We start from the raw sequence: 15574 nt of genomic DNA, 5'->3' as shown, positions 1-15574 counted from the left end.
CATACCCTGTGTTGGGCACTTACATTTTTTGCTACTTTTCCTCAGTGCATGCAAAAAATGTCCAGGTTCCATTCCGTTTCTTTGCTCTAGCAGGTATCAGATTTGTGTATTCACAAGATCCAGTGCCTTGTACAGACCATAATTCTGCTGGTCTTGGATGCCTATCCCCCTTATCTCTGTAAATCTCACACATCCCGAGAGGAATATTTCATAAAACCTTCTTTAGTCATGCACTGCCCCATGTTGTGGCCAATTTTTTTTTCACACATGTAGTTTAAATAGATTTTCTGATTCTAAAGGTCAGGGACTATTTTATACTTCATTATCTTCCCCTTAACACTTAGTGTAGCTCTCCAGAGTCAGCTTGAAATGTCTTGGTGGGTCATCCTGGCTTTATGTTTATTCCACTTAAATGGACGGCAGAAGTTAGCAGGGACAGCCTAAGAACTGATCATTGCAGGGCTGTAGGCTGATCACGGAGTTTACCTGTGATACAGCCATCAAAATGTGGCTCCTTTCTGCTTTCTTCTGTTGGCCTTCTCCCAAAATCTAGACTTGTGTTTTGATGTTACTTTTTTGTTTATTGTTTTATTAGCTAAGTGTTATTTCTGTCATCTTTTCCAAGTTAGTAGAAAAATTATTGCCTGTTTTAAGTTTTCAATGATAAACAATACTGTAGGACTCTCTTAGACAGTGATGGCAGAGCTATTTGGATCAATGAACCTTTTGGGGGCTTTAGCAGGTTTGTTACCACAGCCCAGGGTCTGCCCCAGCTTCAGGGTGGCCATGGGTGATCAGTCTTGGTGGATAGATTGATGTCAGCTTAAAAAACATGAGAGTATATTAAGTACAATAGAAGATGCCCACTTCCAGCTGTTGCTGGGGCCACCCTGCATTAGGGTATCTGGGAAGCCAAGTGAGTTGCCTAGGATTTAAGGTAAAAGAGGCGGGAAGCCTGAGAAAAGTCCCTGCTCCTGTGGCAGAGCAATCTCTTCAGCTAAGGAAATACTGTATGCATATCCCCAAGAGACAGAGCCTCTTCCTTGGACAGTGAGGGCTGTACCTCAGTGAAAAGTCAATTTCTCTGCATTCTTTCCCCCCTCTGCATTCCCCCCCACCCCCCCACTCTGCACAGATCCACACTATCCCCTTGTTTAGTTTTCCAGGGTTGCAGTCACTGGAGAAGCGGCCTTCTATGGTGGATTTCATTAGCCCTAATTTCAAATCTAAATTCGCCCCCTTGTGGCTGCTGCAAACTGTTTTTGGAAAATTTAGCTATGTATATACTTAGTTACATTTCAATGAGCAGTGAAATAAAATCTTCTGTTTTGAATTACCTCTTGCTGAGCATAATTTTTCTCTCTCCTTTAAAATCATTTTATGCTTGTCAGATTTCTTTTCCGAATTGGCTTAGACCACATGTGAACTTGTCTTTTGCTTATTCCCTATTTTTAAAATAAATGAACTACAGTAGTTAACTATTTTCTTCTTTGTATGTTTGTGCTTACCTGGGAACTTAAGTGAAGGGTGAGTACTATATTGAGTGACTTTTTTTGCATTTGGTCATTACTAAAAATGCAAAAAAAAACACTCTTAAGGGTCCACATTTGGTATTTAGAACATTTAAAACTGATTTCTGTCCATTTTACACATCTGTGTGTGTTTTTATCATTTTAATTTTTTATTTGTCTCCCAAGGTGACTGGCATAAATGTTTTTACTTTAGTTTGGTCTTCTTGGATCAAGACTAACAGTCTCTCTTAAATATGTATGTGTGTATATACACACACACATATATATTCCTTTTAGTTTTTAGAAATCAAAGGGTTTTTTCATTTGTTTACTAATCAAAAGATTTTCCCATGTCATATGACAGAAGTGCCAAAAGACAGTTTTATAAAGAAAATTATTAAAGCTGTTTTCTATGTCTTCCAGTAGCAGTATAAAATTATTCTAACCTCTAGGTTAAGTAAATGCATAAAATGGCACATTTTCAAATGTCTTCTATAAAATATATGTATGTTCTTTATATTTAGTGCCTTAAAGACACTGATATTTATTTTTGAAATTTTACGCGATGTTGTATGATGCATCTTTGTATATTGTTTGTTTCTACGATTCCATAGAACAAAAGAGAGAATTTGATTTGATTTTACATGTGGGTTTACTAACTGTTGAGGGCGCCAGAAACACAAGATGATAAATCTATTGTAATTAAAATTATTTGGAAGACAGATTTTTCCACACCTGTGTTTCGTTTCTTTTGTTGTTGTTTCTTTTTCTAGCCAGCACTTATAACCAGAACTATGTAGGGGTTATTGTTGTGAATAAGAAATAACAAAGTTTTCTCTTTTGATAGCTTATTATTAACATCTTGGACTTAAATCTTGGCATTTGCCACGTGCATCAGAAAAAAACACATATTTGTAGCATTTTACAGAATTTAGGGTAGATTACTCTGTGGTCATTTATTCTCTTCTGAAATTATATTTGTGTTTTATTTTTCCCAATACAGTTCACTATGTGCTAAGTATCTTTAGCTGAAATAATTAAAATAAGTATAGGTCTTTCATAAATGTTATTATTTCTTTATAAAATATTGCAGCATTTTCTTTTATAACGGAGAAATGACCAGTGGTAGGATAGAAGAGTCAATGAAGGACCAAGTGAAAGCAAGCAGTTTCTGTATTGTGTAAGGGAGGAACAAATGTGCTGGGCTGTGTGTGTTTCCAGAATGTGAGATGAGCACAGGGTGTGGGCATCAGATAGGCTTTGGAGTCTTAAATCCACCACTAAAGAATGATGAGACTTTGACAAGTTATTTACCTCTCTGAGCCTCAGAGCTCTCAAATTTTAGTCAGTGATTAATGATCCTTTTTAAAGTTATAGCCCCAATGGGAGCACCTCTGGTTCTCACCTTTTTGATGAAATTTTGCCAATGGTTGGATCTGGTCCATGGGAACAGAAGTCACACATCCTGACAGTTTAGTTTCACACAAAATGATTTTTAAGACTTTTGGTTAATATATATTTTCACACAAAGAGTTCATGAATGTATTCTCATTCAAAAATTCAGATAATACAGGAAAATATTTCACTGCCTACACAATGCAAGCTGCTGTGTAAAGCCAGGGGTCTAAAACATTGAGATGAGTTCCCTCACTTCTGAGAACTTAGCATCTAATGGAGAATGCAGATACTTGAACAATTAAAATACAGTGCTGTGAGTGGCATGATAGCTCAACATGGACAGGAGGAGATTTTCATTTGTTTGTTTAATCCATGGGGTAACTACAAGTGTCATTTAGTAATAGCATTCATGTAGGAGCTTGCAAACTAACTCTTGTGCCAAATATGATACTTTATACTTAAATTTGAGCATGATACTTGTTAACGGCAGGTAGAGCAATTTTATCATTTTTACTCTATTTTTATTCTTGCTTTGGAATATAGAATATGTTAGAAATTTTTATGTGTTGGTTTGGAAACATTTCAAAAAATGTTTGCATATCCTCAGTTCTCTTTTCTGTAATAGTATTTCTCACTGTGTCAGTACCACTGAGCATTGCTTCATGAAATTGCTTGAGAGATAAATTAATTTCAATTAATTCATTCTTAGAAAGTGACCATGTCAAATGGCTTCTGTGTTTTCTTTGCCAAGTTCAGGCTGTTATTTTCTTGGATTTTTATTTAGACTTACCTCCCTTCCTTTTCCACATATATAAAGAAAAAAATTGGTGAGAGTGGAGAAATTATTAGTCAAAAACTCATTAGGGAATTTTCAACCTTCTGCTATACAAGATTTTTAGGTGCCTAAGTAACTTTCGTAGATACAGAGAAGACTGTGAATTCACTTGTTTCAGCAGACCCTTTGAACTAAGCAATATAGATAAATATATATCGTTTACTTCATAGGATGTGTTATTCTTAAGATTATATTTAACCAAACTACACATAACCAAATTGTTACCCTTATGCTTCTACCTTTATTATATAGCAGAAAAATCTGCATGCCCTTATTTTACTTTAATTTTAAGTAAAAACTAAATTTAAACAGAAAATGGCAGGCATGTATTTGCAAATCAAGTTGAACATAAAAGGTATTAATCAGGCATATAATGCTACTAGGTTTTTCTTGCTACATCGAATAAAACAAAAATGCATGATATTGTATAAAATTCTAGTTAGTACCTCTGCTAATCTTGTTCTGCTATTGCTACATGTGCTATTTTCTCTGTAGATATGCAGCAAGACATCCCTGACATCCTCTAAGACCCTGACAAGAGGCTTCTTATTGAAATGTATTTTTTATTTGTTTTGTTTAATTATTCATTTATTTTCCACCAACTCAGGTTGGTAAATGGAAGCTGTTTAGGCAGCTGTTTCTGAGGCCCTTTGTAGAAATGACGTGCTATAGTCGCTGCTACTCATAATCTAACTTAAACAAATTTGCTTCTCCCTCCTTGTTTGCCTTAGAAACAAGCATTGAGGTTACTGTTCTTTTTCAAGCTCCCACCAATTCTAACAGGACAATAGGAATATTTTTTATAGATTTCATTATAGCCATAAAAAAAACATAAGAACTGCAGGAAGTCGAGACACATTTCTGGCACAGGGCTTGTAGGGATTTTTATTTTATATTCTAGTGTTCCTTTTATGCATCACAATTATGATTAATCAATCAAATGTACTTTCATCTCAGTGAGTTTTCTAACTTTTTGAAATAATAAACCAGAGGGTTATTGGGTTTTTTTAATTCTATAAAACATCATTTTCCCCAAGTTTTGGCAAAACGTTTAAAATTCCAATTTGGACAATTTAGTTTTGATAGACATGGGCAATAATGATCAGCTCAAAGGACTGAATTGCTAGAGATATAGGGGGAAAAATTAAGAATTTCTAATACTAGAAACTTAGTAGATGGAAAGCATTAGAAGAATATGTCATAACTAAGTAAAAGATGAAAAGTATTACATCATGTGTTCATTACTAAAGACAGTTTTGTATGTAAACAAATTAGTGTTTGGCCAAGTGATATTATCAAACTTAAATGCTTCTACAAATGTATCCATGTATATTCAGATTTAATTCTTTGGTTGCCTTTTAGATCTGGTGCTCCCTCTCCATTAAGTAAGGTAAGTTTGTTTTGTTTTGTTTTAATCATGTTTGAGGTACGGTTTAGTGGCATTAAGTACATTCATATTATGGAGCAATGTTACTAGCGTTCATTTTCATAACTTTTTTATCATCCGAAACAGAAACTCTATACCCTTTAAACATTAACTCCCCATTTCCCCCATTCCCTGTCCCTGGCAGCCACTATTTTACTTTCTATCTCAATGGCTTTGAGTACTCCAGGTGCTTCATATAAGTAGAATCATCCAGTACCTGTCATTCTGTGACTGGCGTCTTTTTCTTAGCATCACATTTTCAAGGTTCATCCAAGGTGTAGCATGTCAGAATTTCCTTCCTTTTCAAGGCTGCATAATATTTTATTGTATGAATATACCACATTCTGCTATTTATCTTTCTATCAATGAACAGTTGAATTGCTTCCACCTTTTGGCTATTTTAAATAATGCTGCTATGAACATGAGTGTACAAATACCTGTTGGAGTCCCTGCTTTCAATTCTTTCGGGTATCTACACAGAAGGGGAATTGCTGGACCAAATGTTAATTTAATCTTAAATTTTTGAGAAAAGGAAAGATAAGTTTTATGTGTTCTCCTTTATATTTTCTAAGTCCAAAGTAATATCGCAATGTCAACTTAGTGCTCTATTTGTACTAAAATTTTTTAAGTAGTTACAAAGCACTTTCTCATACTTTGAATCACAGCCCTGTGAGATAGGTAAGGCACATAATGTTATGTGTGTTTTGATGGTAAAGAAACCAATTGTAGTTGGGTATCTTTCCACAGGCATGCCTTTTAGATAGTCTACTTTAATAATATTCCTCTGCCTCCCTATCTCTTTTTTAGCATGTTGAAGGACAGGGTTAGTGTTATCGGTGACAGGAGCATGTCCTTCTATAGATCTGTAGTTCACAGTTGCCATCGTAGTTTTTAGACACATATATATAGCGTGTTCTTTACTCTCTGGCAAATTTCCATTATATAATTGCAGACATGAAGAATATTATCATGACGGCAGTGGTGGGTCACAGTCACCCTATACTGCGCAGTGCCTGGCTGGCTGCCCAAGCTTCCCTTGGGAGTTTGAACAACCAAATAAAACAAACAAACAAGCAGAAAGCTCCCTGGTGATTCTAATGCAAAGCCAGGTTTAAAATTGTATGTCTATGTGAAAAATTCCAACATGTAAGTAGTGTCATAAAATTGTGGCATCCTTTGGGATGGTCTGTTTCTACATTTTGGCCAAGTTGATTTTCACTGAATTTTTTTAAATAGGATTATTTTGGTTCTTTTTTGTTAGCTCTCTCAGCTCTTCTGGCACTTTTTAACAGGCCTTTGAAGACCTTCATTTCTGTATTTTTGTTGGTGGATTCATGCTGTCATTAAATTCTTGTTATGTTTTACATACATCACTTTCTAAGCTTATTTACCTGTGGTGGTTAAAAAAAACAAAAACTAATTTCCATTAGAATAATTGTCAGTGTCCACAGTAGATGATATGCAAATTAATTTTATTTAGTCCATTCTGTTCCCTGTATAATCTTTCATAGGTCCATTTGGAAAATCTGAATTTGGGTTGAGAAAGGCCAAGTTGATGTTTTCTGAGTAACAATATCCATACTGCTCGTGTTTGTCTTTCCCAAAGTGCTGAATGCTTGGCTCTTGTGTATCTATGGGATGTTGACCTCTTGATTAGTTATGTTCCTAGACAAGTAGCTATTAAATACTAGTTAAGTCTGGAAAGTCTTATAAGTTTTTTATCTCCTCAGTCCTTTTTCTTAAATTACTCCTTTTGAAATGTCCTTTAAGTTTGGCTTACTTGAAGTCAGATGTCCACTACAGCAGCGTGTGGTAACCCTTGCTTGGTCTTGGTCTCTGTGCCTTTTCCCTGCTGTTTTATTTCATTTCCACTTACAGAACTGTCAGTGGACTGTTGAGATCTTACACTAATCTTTCTCTTGTGAATACATGAATAATAAAACATACAAAATAAAAGAAAGTAAATTTATGATAGTTATTCAATAAAAATTTTAATTTTTAAATGTGCTAGCCAACTATTCTTAAAAATCAACCCATCCAGGACAATCAATGTTAGCTTTTATTTTACTTTTTTTAGTTTTATATCTGTCATATTAGGGATGGGATATAGTCATGGTATCCTTAAGCGAGCAGTGACCTGAATGCATTTTTGTAAAATGTTCTCTGTCATCTGTGAACTATTTTGAAAGTTAGATTTCTAGATTTTGAAAGTATCTGAGAAGACTTCACATGAAGTCTGTTTAGGATGCAAAGGAAAAATAATGGCCTTGGTTTTATACTAATTATTACAATCAATAATTTTTTTTAAATCTGGCAGCTAACAAGATCTTTTCCCCTAATGATCAAAAAATACATTTAGCTTTGATTTTAAATACATGAATAGAAGTGTTTAAGGTGTTAGGCCAAACATTTTTATCATTTTACATAAATTACATTTAACTTTTAAAATGTGAAAGATGTTTTGCCCAGTACTGGTTATTTATTACAATTCTTGATTTCAAATTTTCTTCAGTTTATTCCTCCCAAGAGGAGTTACCAAAAAAATGCTGGGAATGTCATGGGTCTGCAGAGGGGAAGTCCTGTTGCTCTGTGTCCCGTAGATTCGTATTGACCACAGCGTGTTGTGCATCTTCACTTCCAGTCTTCTCCAGCCACAACTGTTACGTCTCCTAGTTCTACGCCAGCTAAAACTATCGATACATCCCCACCAGTGGATTTATTTGCGACTCCATCTGCCGCTGTCCCAGTCAGGTTAGTTAAGGAGTATTCACTGAATGTTTGGTTTTTATTTTTTATATGTACTGAACCCAAATTATTTCAGAAGGTGAAAGCTAATCCTAACATGTACTATTCGGGGTTATTTTGGGGTACACAAAGTAAGTTCTTTTATACCTGACACAGTTATTTAGGCCTGTACCTCTCGAAGCATTCGAAGGACCTAAGCTGTGGAAATCACCTTGCTGCCCCACATTTGGGAAAGGAAGTAGAAAAATCATGTGCACATTGCAGGCTCTTCTGAAACTGGCTGATGTGGAAAATGTTTTCTAAAAGTAGTTTCTCCTTGTGGGAAATTTAAGGGTTTCTTAAAATGCTTTTTTGAAAAATGCTTGCAGTTGTATATCAATTAGCTAGTGCACCTGAGGGACTGAACTCTGGGGTCAGGCAGAGACCACCATGGTATTCCTAATCAGCTTTTATAGCGTGGACAGGTCAGAGTGGTAGTGAGGAAGGCAGAGATGACTGTACGTTCTGTGACATCTCAGGGCTGCCTGCAGTGAAGCCCCAACGCTCAGGGCCTTCCTCAAATCATAACTTTCAGTCAACTCTTTGTTTGGCTATTTTGCCTTGAGAGGATTCTAGTCTCATTTTGTAGTATCTGTGACTCTGATTGTGAATGCCCTATATTTAGAGACTTAAATTTTGAACTAAGCAATAAATCCAAGTAATACACCCATGTTAACTATGTGTGTTGCTTTCTATTGCTTAGTTTGGCTTTTTATAATCTCCAGCTTGGTAAAACCAAGTCCTTTCTGCCTCACTACTAAGACAAGTTGCCTGTTATAAAAGCTGTGATTTGGGTCTTAATAAATATATTTTTCTATTCTGTCATTTAGACCTGTTGTATGTATTAAATGGACATTAAAACTAGGCAAGTCTCAGGGGTTTTGAAACTTTTTTTTAAAGCAGCAGAATCCATTCTTCAAAAGAATGTTACTTGGAATTCTTATCTGTAAAAAAGATAAAGATCGAACTGCTCTTTATGAAGAGGGCATGGGGACCCTGGGACACTCATGGCTTGGTACCTAGTCTGGTAACCTTTAGGCCAGTGCTCCTTAAACCCGAAAGTACATATGACACACCTGACGTCATGTTAAAATAAAGATTCTGTTATAGGAGCTAATTGGTTAAGCCTGAGATGTTGCATTTTTAACAAGGTCCCAGCATGCTACTAGTTTGGGGACCACACTTTGAACAGCAAAGCTTTAGGTTCCCCCTTAGAACTTCTGCAGATGGAGGAGCTTTGAGAAGCACAGCCCCAACTGAATAAGAATTAAAAACATAGAAATATTTTTAGGTGAAGCCTCTTTGCAGGCAAAATTGATATGTTGTATTTTATTTAGAAAACAAGGTACGTTAGCAATTATTCACTTTAGTATCTTTGGTTCATAAATAAATTAAATCTTCTCAAGACAAATTTTTTTCATGCAAAAAAATTTTGAAAATAGAGAAAAGGGAAAAAAAAAATCCATAATCCTCTTACCCTAATACCTTTAATATTTGAATTATGTTTCCTTTTGTCAGTTCTCATAACCAACATTTCATAACACGATTAAGAAAATTCCACCTTAGTTTGAGGCATTTAGGTTTTCCCTTTTAATTTCTGCTCTGTGATCTGGTGAGTGACTTTGTCATTGTCTATAGAAAAAGAGTTGGCCCAGGGGTCAAATCTAGCCCACTGTCTGTTTCTGTAAATAAAGTTTTACTGGAACAAAGGCACACTTATTTGTTTGGGCATTGTCTATGTCTTATTTCATTCTACAGTGGCAGAGTCAAGCAGTGATAGAGATCATCTAACCCCCACAGTTAAAATACTTCGCCCCTAGCCCTTGACAAAAGTAGTTTGCCAGCCCTTGGTGTAGAAGAACATACACTATACTGCTATACTTTCCAAAAGATTATTCCCTTATTTGATTTAAAATATACAAAATCTATGAAGTTTTCTATATCACTCTTTACTGAAAGCATCTTTACATTATAAAATTTTGAAATACGATTTTAAAATTATATTTTCCACTCAGCGCTTCTAAACCATCTAGCGACCTCCTGGACCTCCAGCCAGACTTCTCTGGAGGGGCAGCAGCAGCCGTGGCTCCGGCACCACCCCCGCCTTCTGGAGGAGCCACTGCGTGGGGAGGTGAGCGAAACCAGACAGCCATGCCGTCTCTCTGTTTAATTGTTTTTATCCAGGCGACAATTATTATGCTTACCTCTGAGGGTCCAAAATGGTGCTAGAAACTTGGAGAGAAAATGCTCAGAACAGCATCTATTGATGAATATATATTGAGAGAGACAGAGACAGAGAGAAAAAGTACCTTCATAATACAGTTAAAATGTTCAAGCAGTCATGTAGTTTTTATTTAAAAAGTTGGAACAAAGGCAGTGCTTTTCTTTGCTAGATGAAAATTCTGATTATATTCAGTATTATCCTCTAGAGATTCAGGCTCTAGAGGACCGGGTGTTCCTGCGCATTTATGAGATTATCCAAAGACAGCATTTCTAACTTGGTTTTCTCAGGTATAGCCTCCTTCATGGATTCCTTTAGACTGGAACTGGTTTTATTCACATCGTATTTGACTTAATGCAGTTGAAATCGGCGGTAGAGTCTTGTTTGTGCCAGGAACGATCCACTCTAAACTGCCTGAGAGGAATTCCCATTTTATTCATGTATCTTAGAAAAAATTAAACTCGTATAAGTATTTGATTTAAAAGCATATTTAATACTAAATAAAAATTAAGTTAATTACTCCATAATTCTCAAAGCTGCACAGAGTGGGTTTTAAATACCTTGCCCTATTGCATCAAACTATCAAAAAAAAAAATTTTAAGTTTAAAAGTGACTCATACAACTATAGAAGCAAGGTGGTGGAATAGGAGGTGCCCCATCATATCTCCACACAGCAACAATAATTTGACAACCATCCAAGGACAAAAGTGCCTTTGTGGGAGCATTGAGATCCAGGTAGGAGGTTGTAACCCCCAGTAGAGCCCAAACTGAGGAGGGTTATTTTGAGAAGGTAGGCCTACGCCCAGATGGGAGGCTGGATCCCAACCTTGGTCCTGGCTATAGACCTGGAGACACCCTTGCCATCCCCCCATGGACTCAGCTGAAGTCCTGTTAGGCCTAGCTCCTGCCACCAGCAATATCCACCAAGGGACCCAAGAGGAGCCTCGTGTGCCCATGCCTTGGGTAACAGCCCTGCTAACCTTGGTCTCAGCTGTGGACCCTGAAAAGGCCTGTGTACCAGCTCCAGCCCATCTCATTTTTGGTCTAGGAGCAGTCCTGCCTGCCCAGGAATCCAGAGGTGACACATAGGTTCATGTCCCCAGATGCAGGTCCAATGCCCTTTGTTCAACCTCAAATCCTGAAGGAGCCCAGTGGCTCGCCTCCATCCTTTCTAGAATTGGTATTAGTGAATCATGTGGAACTTCTGTTTAGTGAATATATGGATATAGAATGTCCATACACACACACACACACACACACACACACACAGGTACACACATGTATATGTGTATGTATATGTACTTCCATGTTCATTGCCTCATTCTTCACAATAGCCACAATATGGAAATAACCTAAATGCACATCAGTGAACAAAAGGATAACGAAAATGTGTTATGGTCAAAGGAATAGTATTCAGCCCTAGAAAAAAAGGAACTTCTCCCATTTACCATAACATAGACAAACATGGAGGACATCATGCTAAGTGAATCAGCCAGACACAGACAGATGCTGCATGATCTATATGTGGGATCTAAAAAATCCAACTCCTAGAAGCCGAAAGAAGCTGGTGGTTGCCAGGGGCTGGAATTGGGGGTGGGGGCTGGGGAGGGGCACAGAGCAGGATGGGGAAATGTTGGCCAAAGATTACAATTGAGGGAAAGCCCCAAAAGCCTAAATTCAGGATGGATTCCGAAGAACTGACACGTAGCCTTATTCAAATTCATTAGAGTTTTGATAGGAGAAACACACACACGGGCAAAGCAGCTACGCTCCCAGTATTGGCCAGCCGGGAATAAACCCACCCACTCCCAGGACACGGTCTCTCTCTCTCTCTCTCTCTTTTTTTTAATCTTTATTGTTGAAAGTATTAGACGTCCCCTTCTCCCCCTTCACTGATCCCCCCCCCACAGGCCTTCCCCACACTATTGTCTGTGTCCATGGGTTATGCATATATGCACATAAATTCTTTGATTAACCTCTCCCCACCCACTCCCCTACCCCCGCCTTATAGGGGGTTAATAGTAAAACCATATGGTGGGTAGTCACATAGACCAGCCAAACCCGAGGCTACAGAGAGTTAAACAGTGATAGAAAGTTAAACAGAATCCAGCATTTCCCAGATGCCTTTACTGCTAGAGACGCATTGCATCTCTGAGCTCCCCTACAGGTACAAACAGTCATCTGTAAGATGAGAACGTCTTAGAGAGCTAACATACAGCGTTGTGACTGTAGTTACTGATGTGTTGTATACTTGAAATTTGTTGAGAGTAAATTCTCACCACAAAAATAAAGATAATAATTATGTGAGATTTCTCCACCTTCATGTGTGTGTGTTTAACTTTTGGCACCAAAATAAAACTTAAAAAGTGTCAACGTAAGAAATGTCCAAACTTGTAGAAAACTTTACAAGAGATTACTTGAGTTTATTTGAGCTACCTGATGACATGCCGAGAAGCAAGATCTCAAATGCTCCCGAGCAGGCTAGTTTTGCCATTCTTTTTATGCATTTGGAATTAAGGAGGGGCATAAGGAAGATTAGGTGAAGTTGGGGAAATCTCAATGATTGTATTATAGGGTAGTTAGCAGGATTATATGCTCCCTGGAGAGTCGTTAAGCTCTGCAAAAGAGGATTACTCTGACATTTCAAAGGTGTGTTCATCTAGGTGCACAAAGAACAATGGACAGGGCCTGCTTAAAGCAAAGATAAGCCTTTCGCTAAAGAAGTTACAGGCCTGGAGCATGACTACCCACCATGACCTGTCCAGTTAGGAATTTATGGTCAGCTCTCCTCTGAGGTTACTTGGGTCACTGATTTATTTATTTATTTTTCTATCACAAAAGAAAAACCTAGGTGAGATCTTTTAAAATTTCAGTGGAACAGTTTCATTCATATTCATCTGCAAGTACTTTTTGCTAAGTACTTCACATAATATTGTGAAGAATAGGTTAAAATTATATCATCATACATGTCAGTCTTGTTAGAAATAAGGAACTGTTGATGACTGAAACACTGAGATATCTGTAGGTAGAGAAGAAAAGAGAATGGTGTGGTTTCAGCCACGGCCGTCTGAGGTGGACATGCAGTTTGTGTGGTGCTCAGGAGAGGGGCTGACATCCCGCCTGCTTTCTGCTAAGCTGTCAGCCTTTCTCATCCTTGAGAAGAAAATGCTTTTTATTTTTCTAACCTGCTGGCCCAGAGGGAGCACTTTTTTATAATTAGTGCAGAGCACCTTCTAGGCTAGCAAAAGCCTTAACTTAGAGCCTGATGGTCACTTTTTGATGGTTAGACAGCATTAGTCTTCTATCCCAACAAAATACCTACAGCTGCAGTGTTGCATATCAGTAGAAAAGTCAGCTGGGGAGAAAAATACTAAGAAATAAATTTTCTAAGAAAATAGTAAAAATTATAAGTCTTAAGAAATTGGAGTAAATTAGTGTAATATGAAATTGAGAAATAGTAGTTACCTTCAGTTTGCATTTATTCTACAGACACTCAGCGATGGTTGAAGGTGATGCCGTATTGTAACAAATATGTTTTGGCTCATTTGACTAAGAAAAAAATAAAAATCATACTCTCAATCTAGTTTGATAAGGTCAGGCTGATTCTATTATTGAAGCATATTTTAATTTTGTATAACTAGACAGTAAAATACAAACTTTAAAACTTTTTAGACCTATTTGGATATTCTTATCTGACTATAACAGAGTAAGAGGATTTCATTTTCCAATGACCATCCCTACTTCAGGTACTGATCGGTATTGCTATTTTAGGGGACACATTGTAAATGATATTATTTTTTTTCCAGTTGGTATAAAGCAACCAACATAGAAAATTCATATTTTAGTAAATTTAATTTGAATAATGCATATAAGATTTGGCATCCTCTGGGCTAATAATGAACATGTTTCACTGAAAAGAATACTGAGAATTTTTTAAATTCCTATTTTTGGCCCCATAATAGGGAGAGCTTTATTTACTCATAATAAATTCATCTCTCAGCACAAATAAGTGAGTGTGCGTTATATTTCTGTGTATCTTAGAAGTGGGAAAACAGATTATTTCTTATTATAAATGCTTGAAGTGAGATTTCTGCTTTGTGAGAAACACAGAATTACTGCTCGAGTTTTAATTAGAATTAATACACTTCCTCCATCCCTTTGACATTTGTCAGTCTCATCTATGCTTCCATGTCATTGAATCTATTCTGTTCATTAGTTTATTAAGTTCTTTAGATTCCACGTATAAGCGAGGTCATGTGATATTTGTCTTTCGCTGCCTGGCTTATTTCACTTAGCATAATATTCTCCAGGTCCATCCATACTGTCCCAAAGGGTACGAGATTCTTCTTCTTTACAGCTGCGTAGCATGGTGTGAATGTCCCACAGCTTTTTTATCCACTCATCTACTGATGGGCACTTGGGCTGTTTCCAGATCTTAGCTATTGTAAACTGTGCTGCTATGAACATCGGAGTACATATATTCTTCCTGATTAATGAGGAGGGCGGGTGGGTGGAGGGGGAGAGAGTAACCAAAGAATTTATATGCATATATGCACAACCCAAGGACACGGACAATGGTGGGGAGAGGGACTGGGGAGGGGGAAGGGATGGGGCGGAACGGGTCATTGGGAAGAAAAAGGGACATCTGTAATATTTTAAACAAAAATAAAATTTAAAAAATAAAATGAAATAAAACTACCTCAAAAAAAAAAAAAAAAAAGAATTAATACACCTAATAGAAGAAATTAATCATCAACATGCATTTGAAAGCAAATCAAATAAAGATGATCAATAAAGTCCAGTTAACTATAGTTTTGTCAGAATGGACATTTATAGTATAGTGAGGTCAATCAAAGCAGATAAAATGCTAAATCTGTTAAGAAAAAAATTAAGTATTTCAAAATTATTTAGACCTGACTAAAGGTAAGTGTCTTGACCTCCCTTGCTCTCCGTTTTCCCATCTATGGAGTTGGAAACTTGGTCTAGAGGATCACTAGAGTCCCTTCCAGCTCAAAAGTTCCATAGTAATAACAGACGATAGAGTCATCTTTCAGTATCCTCGAGGCATTGGTTACAGCCCCCCTCGGGTACCAAAATCTGCGGATGCTCAAGACCCTTACAGAAAATGGCGAGTATTTGCATATAACACACACCCTCTTCAAGCCATCCCTAGATTACTTATAATAAGTAATATAATGTAAATGCTTTGTAAATAGTTGTTATACTATATTGTTTAGGGAATAATGGCAAGAAAAAAAGTCTGCACATGTTCAGTGCAGACGTAACCGTCGTAGGCCCGACTACATAGTACCTGTTAGCACGATGTGACTTTTCCCCCCAAATATTTTGGATTCACGGTTAGTTGAACCCACGGATACAGAGGGCTGACTCTACATTTA

At 37.0% G+C, this 15574-nt stretch overlaps 1 protein-coding gene across 1 annotated transcript in view; it reads left to right on the top strand.

Moving 5' to 3' along the window:
- Positions 1 to 15574, top strand: part of SNAP91 (synaptosome associated protein 91) — a 108730-nt gene that overhangs the window by 58689 nt on the left and 34467 nt on the right. The window contains exons 10-12 of the mRNA XM_087817486.1: positions 5107 to 5134; positions 7812 to 7921; positions 9970 to 10085. Of these exons, the coding sequence (XP_087673612.1) occupies positions 5107 to 5134; positions 7812 to 7921; positions 9970 to 10085 (254 nt within the window). The remainder of the gene's footprint in view (positions 1 to 5106; positions 5135 to 7811; positions 7922 to 9969; positions 10086 to 15574) is intronic.

The sequence above is a fragment of the Miniopterus natalensis genome, chromosome 5 (assembly GCF_054644295.1).
Source record: "Miniopterus natalensis isolate mMinNat1 chromosome 5, mMinNat1.hap1, whole genome shotgun sequence".
NCBI lineage: Eukaryota > Metazoa > Chordata > Mammalia > Chiroptera > Miniopteridae > Miniopterus > Miniopterus natalensis.
Note: the sequence above shows the minus strand (reverse complement) of the source record. Positions and strands in the feature narration are given on the sequence as shown.